This window comes from Mus caroli, chromosome 13 (assembly GCF_900094665.2).
Source record: "Mus caroli chromosome 13, CAROLI_EIJ_v1.1, whole genome shotgun sequence".
Classification (NCBI taxonomy): Eukaryota; Metazoa; Chordata; class Mammalia; order Rodentia; family Muridae; genus Mus; species Mus caroli.
In genome coordinates this window covers 26,081,536-26,089,048 of record NC_034582.1, presented here as the reverse complement: position 1 = coordinate 26,089,048, position 7,513 = coordinate 26,081,536, and the positions used below count along the sequence as shown (strand labels likewise).

The following is a 7,513-nucleotide window of genomic DNA, read 5'->3' as shown; positions in this document are numbered from 1 at the left end:
CTTAGACCGGTGATAAAATTCCGTTGGGCTTTAGTTTATTTAGATTTCTGTTTTCTTAATTAAGAAAATAAGTTATCAGACTGAAAGTGTCTTCTTTTCAAAAAGAAAAAAAGAAAACAAAAACAGACAGAGAATAGGCAGCTTCTTCAGCATGAGTGATTTGCACTCTACAAAATCTGTCTTAATATTTAATCCCATAGCAACATCACTAGGAGGTCAGGGTTTGAGGAGCTGACTGAGGGAAGCTGTTCCCTTGTGTTGCTTCATCTTCTACCATGTATGAACACAGTATCCTTCCTACAGAGAACACAGCAATAGGACACCTTCTTTGAAGAAGGGAGTTGTACTGGTCAGCCAACTCTCCCTACTGGTCCCTTCATCGTGGACTTCCAGTTTCCAGATCTATACGAAACTTTTTTTTTTTTGATTCTTTGAAAATTATCCAGTCTCAAGAAATTTTTAAAAAAATGGCTGGTGAGATGGTTCAGCGGGTAAAGGTGAGTGGTAATCTGAGGTCTATCCTCAAGACCTGTGAGATAGGAGAGGACAGACTCCCACAAGGTGTCCCCTGACCTCCAAATGTACAGGATGGGACACTTGTGCCATGGTGTGTATAGGACACAATTGCAAACACATATAAGTAACTAACTAGTCTTAGAAATTTAGTGATAGCAGCATAGCCAAGATAGCAACAGTAGGAAAGGAACTTACCAGGTTTCTGTTAGTTTTGAAAAGCAGGTGAACTGAAGCCCAAAGCTTGAAAACATTTCAGTAAAATGCAATGGGCCATCCTGGCTCTTGTAGGAGAACTGGCCTCTGACATCCTCAAAAACTGATGAAGAAGAGACCTATTCCTGGCCCTGGCTCGTCTTTGTTGTTTCTCAGCTAAGGCTGTCTGTCCTGGGCCAGCTCAGATGTATATGGTGTCATATGCATCTGGAACGCTCCATGGTCCATCTCTGGACAAGCACTGGCACCACCAGCAGCAGTTGGTATCTAGCTGGGGATTCGGTTCCATCATGAGACAGAGCCACAGGCAGGGGCAGTTTGGGGTGAAGACCTCCATCTGGGGATTCATCTGAGAGAGAAAAGGTTAGATTGATCTCTGCCATGGTGGATATTCACTCCTGGTTCCTTAGGTGAGATCTACATGGACTGAATGTTTCTTTGGGGTTATCCCAGGTCCTGTCCCTGTTCAGAACATAACTGAATGAAGTGACAGTGACAAGAAAGGACCCAGACTAGCCAGCAAGTATCCTCCCTGGCTAAGGACACCTGCAATCATTCTTCTGTGAGGGCCCGGATCTCCTGGGTGTTGTTTTACATTGCTACTATAACAAACATAATGTCTTAAAACAACACTACATTGTTTTACAATTCCAAAGGTTTAGAAACCAGCCAAGGTCCTAGAGTCCATGTATTATACAAGCATCATATCACAATCATGCCAGAGTGTGCAGTGCTTAAATTCTTAGTTTTTATTTTTTACTAGGTTTTTTAAACCCTAAAAGAATAAACGAAGTAGTCGGCATAGAGAAAGTTGTATGGATGAGAACTTCATTCTTTGAAAGTGAATGCCATCTCTATACTCAATTGTCTGTGTGAACTTGAAATCAAGTTTGTTCTACTTGGAAAAGTGGAGATTGTCAAGTGTAAGAGGGATTAACGTTTATTAGCATCTCACAGAGACTTTGTTAGTGGTGTAGTCAGAACTGAAAGAGAAGTTAGAAAGCTGGCAGTTTTCTCACTATGTGAAGGAGAGTAAGAGTCTCTTTTGTACTCTTTTGTACTGCCGAACATCACTTGGGAAAACCCACTTGTTCAGAAAAAAATCCTCAGGGGTCTACAATACTTCACTGCCTCCTGGCAATCCATGCCGAGCAAAGGGTCTAAGGACCAGGTCCTTCACTGGTAAAATGCTGGTATCAATGGTGTTATTTCATCAAGATCATAATTACAAATGAACAACGAAGGAAACTACCAAATCAAAAGCGTAGAAGATGATGAATAATCGTAAGCCACCGTTTTGGTTTTTTTGTTTGTTTGTTTTTGTCAAACCTTGCATATAGGTTACTGCCTTTTTTGTTGTAAGAAGATCAAAATCGTCTTGGCAAAAGACAAAAAGCGGCCGGTATTTATTCTAGGTGATAGGCGTTAGGAAGTAGTAGTAGCCTGTTGTTTTCTCATGCCTCGGTCGTCCCCGATTTAAGGTTTTAGCCCTAAATGAAGAATCTCAATCACGACCACAAGAACTCCCTCCTGACTTCAGTTTTCCTGGGGCAGGGCAACCGAGTCAGACACCTGAGAGTCAGCTCTAGGCCCTGCCCTTTCCTGCCCCGGCCCCAACCTGCGCCCGAAGCCACGCCCCTAACGCGGCGTCCCTCCGGATTCGCTCAGCCTTGCGAAACGCCCTTTCCGGCGTCGCGCTGACGTCACAAGCCCTGCGCCTCCCGCTCCTCTTGGGGCCGTCGTTCGAACGGAAGGTCGTCCTTGTGACCGACGAGGTGGTTGGAGCAGCTGTCGCCATGTTGTCGGTCGCCGCCCGCTCGGGCCCGTTCGCGCCCGTCCTATCGGCCACGTCCCGCGGGGTGGCGGGCGCGCTGCGGCCTCTGCTGCAAGGCGCGGTGCCCGCCGCCTCGGAGCCACCTGTTCTGGACGTGAAGCGACCCTTCCTGTGCCGCGAGTCGCTGAGTGGCCAGGCCGCGGCCCGGCCTTTGGTGGCCACGGTGGGCCTGAACGGTGAGCCGGCTTCCGAGTACCCCGATCTCGTTCCCTGCGGCGGCGGAGGGCGGTGTGCTGGGATGTGGTGGGCCGGCCGCGGCGACCTTGGCAGGCCGAGCGCCTCCCGGAGCAGGCGGGCTCACGGTGACGGGATGCGGCTGGGATGCTCCGGTAGCTGCATCCCCCAGGAGTCAGGAGCCGGTCTGCACGTCAGTCTAGGTTCCCTCCTCAGGCTACACTTGACTTTCTTGATTAAGATCGGCCTCCCTGTATCACGGCTAAGATACTGTTGGTTACAGGAATTTGACCTTGGGCAAGTTTCCTCGTTACCACAACTTTGTAGGGGGGTTGTGAGTCTTACACTAGAGATTTCTATGTAAAACCATTGGTACGGTTTAGACGATAAGTGTTCAAAAATAGAAATTGTAAAAATACAAACAAAAAAACACAACAACCATGTAGGAAGTTGTCAGTGTACTGGTACAGCCGCTTTTCAGCATCTTAACTCCCTAGCAGCCCCATCCCTATAGACACAAAACCAGCCCTCTCAGTTCCACTGTAGGGGATCAGCAGTGGTTTCAGGTACCAGGCTCTACGGCTTTCATAATCTTACTTAGTCGTGAAGGCGAGGCAGTCAGAAATACTTTTTTTAAAATACAGAAAACAGACCCATCAGAGGTGAAGTGACCCACACAGTGGGAATCTATGCAGTGTGGTCTCTTCCTAGTTTATCTAAGTCTGTGCTTCACATTCCCTTGTGACTTAAAAATCTAGAAAGCTTTCTGGTGTCTCCTGAAATGTGGGAAGCTGCACTGGGCTCGTTGGTTTCTGCTCCGATAGTTGACTGACTCTTCACTTTTTCAAGTAGATTGAACCTTGATTTCAAGTTCACAGGGACCATTGAGTTTAGAAACATCATTCACTTTAAAAGAATGAAGATCACATCCATATAGCTTTCTCCTCTATACCAAGCAAAGTAACATACTATGATTGTTCAATGTATTACCTACTTGGCACTGTTTGGGGTTGAGTTTATGACCTTTCTACGTGTCAATCAAATTGCCTTCTTAGACAGCTTTTCATTCTGCATTCATTCTCATCCTGCCTCTCTGTCTGTCTGTCCTGTCTCTCTTTGAGGCAGGGTCTCACTATGTATCCTGGGCTGTCCTCAGACTCAAAGTCTTCCTGACTGTCTTCCCAGAGCCACCATGGTTAGCTTTTCCTGCAGATTTTTAATGATCCCCACTGGGTTTGCTGTTTATCTCTATTTTAGCCATTAACCTTAATGTCAGGTCAGATTACAAATTTTACTTTTGCTGATATCTTCATGTCATTATAGCATGTTGACACTCTCCACTCTATTGTTGAGACTTCTGGCCTTGATTTAAAGGGGTAGAATAATAGCTCCTTAGTTTTTGTCTCCCAGTATCAGGTTTTGTATACATTGGAGTCAAGATCTTTTTTTCAGAGTAAATGTGAAGGGGCACTATTGGGTCTTTGAAAAACTTTTCAGGACAGAAGTGTAATAACTTACCTTGTTCTGAGTCTGCTTGGGTTAGGGGATCAGTCGGTAAGAAGTGAGGGAGGAGAAAATTGCAGAGGTGAAAGCGTCACCTCAGTTTGTCAGATTTCTGATAAAAATTGGTGGTGTGCCTGCTTCATGAAAGCATTTTCCAAACCAGACAATGTAGAAACAAAGCCAAAACCTTTCGTGAAAGCATACTTTACATTGTAGCTTAATTGCCCGTTAAAATCCATCTGGGTGACTATGGAAAGATAGGTAGTGACAAAATGGGTGGATTCAGATTGAAAGTGTGTGGAGGAAAATGTCTGAATTATGGGAGCATCTTTTTCATGTAAATTTCTAAGTACCTTGGCTTTACAACTACAAAAAGTTTACCTGCCTTAGATTTCCTCTATTTTGAGGTGATAGTTCAATAACTGATCACGTATCATGTTGGAATTAAATTAAGCATCTATGCTTAATATAACTTGTGCAAATTATATAGAAAATGACTTTTGAAACAATTTCCTAAAGGTCCCTTGATTGATAATGGTGATGTGTAACTTGCTGTATAGAGAACAGTTGATAACTGGATTTCTTTTGTCAGCAAAACTCTTGCAAATGAGTCATTCTGTGTAGTGTTTTTAGTTACCTTCTATTGTTAGGAAGTGGTGGTTATGGGTACTGTTCAATGTAAAACTGTGAACTTGGCTCCTTTCTGTTTTAGGTGTGCAACAATTTTTTTTTTTTTTTTTTTTTAAAGAGTGATTCCAGGCATTGTCCTGGAGGAGTAATTCTTACTTGATTCCAAATGCCAGTTAACACCATCACATTGATATTAGGTAGAGTAATACATATTCATGTGGTGTGAGTCTGAAAAGTCCTAATTGTCACTACACATGTCTTGGTTTCTCCCCCAAAATGATAGGGTTATCAGAAATGTAATTTTGGTAGTTTTCATTCTTGTTTGAACTCATGTAAAAAGTAGGTGAAATATTAATATTTGGGTATTGAAGTCTCTTAGGATGAGACCTTTAAAGACCAAGATAGTAATGCCACTTACAGTGGCATTGTATGTTATGAGTAGATCTTTGTTTTGAAAACTTTTTTTCTGAAAATAAAAGTTTGTTTTTTTGTTTTTTGTTTTTTGTTTTTTTCTGAGATAGGGTTTCTCTGTGTAGCCCTGGCTGTCCTGGAACTCTCTTTGTAGACCAGGCTGGCCTCAAACTCAGAAATCCACCTGCCTCTGCCTCCTGAATGCTGGGATCAAAGGTGTGCGCCACCACGCCCGGCCAAAATAAAAATTTTAACATCCTTCTTTTTTACCCTAAAAAAGTAAATGTGGTGGTAGTTCCTAAAACATACATTTTGCAAGGGTTCATATTTTCATACATATAATTGTATCTATTATTTTATGAGGAAATACTTTCTAAACATAGTTAGAGTCGTGTCAGTAGTCCATTCTTTTGTCAGATATTTACAAATGGCATGAGAGAGAGGACATGTCACTTCTGCTTTCAAAGTTTATGCAAACAGTAAATGTTTTTTCATTTGTCACAAAACATTTGGCCCATTTTATGACCTCCAGGAAAAGTGCCCCACTCAGAGTCCACAGTATGAAAAAGATATATTTTATAGGTGTTGTTACTCTACCAAAGGGGGAGATATATGAAAGTTACCTCTTTTTATTCTTATTAAATTTAATAATTACTTTGCAGATTTTATTGAGTGCTGCTACCTGTTCTAATAGTTGTTATCCTCTGACACTAGAGGCTTTCTTTGAAGATAAAGTAATATCAATTTGTGCCCTGGAATTTATAATTATCAATCCTTTAGTTTTCTATAAAATATACCAAAAAACACACGAGGCTTATTGTGTTGTAATTAGTATGTTACAAACTTTTAGCTAGTAGTTTTTCAGAAAGCACATAGCAGAGATACAAGGCTAGGCTGAGTGAGATGGTCACACAGCATTTTGTAAGGTGGACTAAGTTTTAGTGTAGTTGGATAGTCTACCTAAGCAATTGTTTTTTTAAACTTAAATATCTGTTTACTGTGTTATTTGCCATTATAACTCAAAAGTCTTTGCTAATGTGTACCCTTTTCAAGACATGCTTTTAATTATGTTGTTTTTTCTTTTTGTCTTGCAGTTCCTGCTTCTGTTCGTTTTTCCCATACAGATGTCAAGGTGCCCGACTTCTCTGACTATCGTCGTGCTGAAGTTCTCGATAGCACAAAATCTTCTAAAGAAAGCAGTGAGGCTAGAAAAGGCTTCTCTTACCTGGTAACTGCAACTACTACGGTGGGTGTGGCTTACGCAGCCAAAAATGTGGTCTCCCAGTTTGTCTCCAGCATGAGTGCTTCTGCTGATGTACTGGCCATGTCGAAGATCGAGATCAAGTTGTCTGATATTCCTGAAGGAAAGAACATGGCTTTTAAATGGAGAGGCAAACCTCTGTTTGTGCGCCATAGAACCAAGAAGGAGATTGACCAGGAAGCTGCAGTTGAAGTGTCCCAGTTAAGGGACCCACAGCATGATTTAGATCGAGTGAAGAAGCCTGAATGGGTTATTCTGATAGGTGTCTGTACCCATCTTGGCTGTGTACCCATTGCAAACGCAGGGGATTTTGGTGGCTATTATTGCCCCTGCCATGGGTCACACTATGACGCCTCTGGCAGGATCAGGAAGGGCCCTGCCCCTCTCAACCTGGAAGTGCCTGCCTACGAGTTCACCAGTGATGATGTAGTTGTTGTGGGTTAGACACGTGGACTCCTCAGGGCCTAGGTTTCTGTCGGTCTTCAGGTCCCCTCAGAAGAGTGGAGAGTAAGCCTTGTATACATCTAGGTTGGTTGATTTAAAATATTTAAGAATTGTTAATAATGTATTGGCAAACATTAATGTGAAGTAATTGAATTCATTGTTAAATATTATCAAGCATTAGCATAATAAAGCCACTGTTGAACATCATTAGATTCAGTCACAGACTTGAAAGGTGCAATGTCTTTGATAGCTAATTCTAATAAAACATTACAGATTGTTGTATTGGTGTTCTCATCTAAATTTCTTTTCGTATCTTGAACTTGAGAAAAGGTGGGGACATTACTTTTCACTTCAAAGTGGATAGGAAAATCATTTTGATATCTAATATTTTTCTATTTTGATATTAAACCTTTCACAGTTATGGAAGTATGTATTATTTTATTGAAATATTTTCACTTTAAAGACTGAATTTTACTCTCTAGCCAAACTGGCCTCAAACTTGTAATCTTCCTCTGCTTGCTGGGTAT

At 42.0% G+C, this 7,513-nt stretch overlaps 1 protein-coding gene across 1 annotated transcript; it reads left to right on the top strand.

Annotated features, from left to right (window-relative positions):
- The first annotated feature begins 2,430 nt into the window (after nucleotides 1-2,430).
- Nucleotides 2,431-7,268, top strand: LOC110307963 (cytochrome b-c1 complex subunit Rieske, mitochondrial). The gene is made up of 2 exons (XM_021180277.2): nucleotides 2,431-2,739; nucleotides 6,376-7,268. The coding sequence occupies exons 1-2, from the start codon at nucleotides 2,526-2,528 to the stop codon at nucleotides 6,984-6,986; spliced, it is 825 nt and encodes a 274-aa protein (XP_021035936.1). The 5' UTR covers nucleotides 2,431-2,525; the 3' UTR covers nucleotides 6,987-7,268.
- Nucleotides 7,269-7,513: the final 245 nt, after the last annotated feature.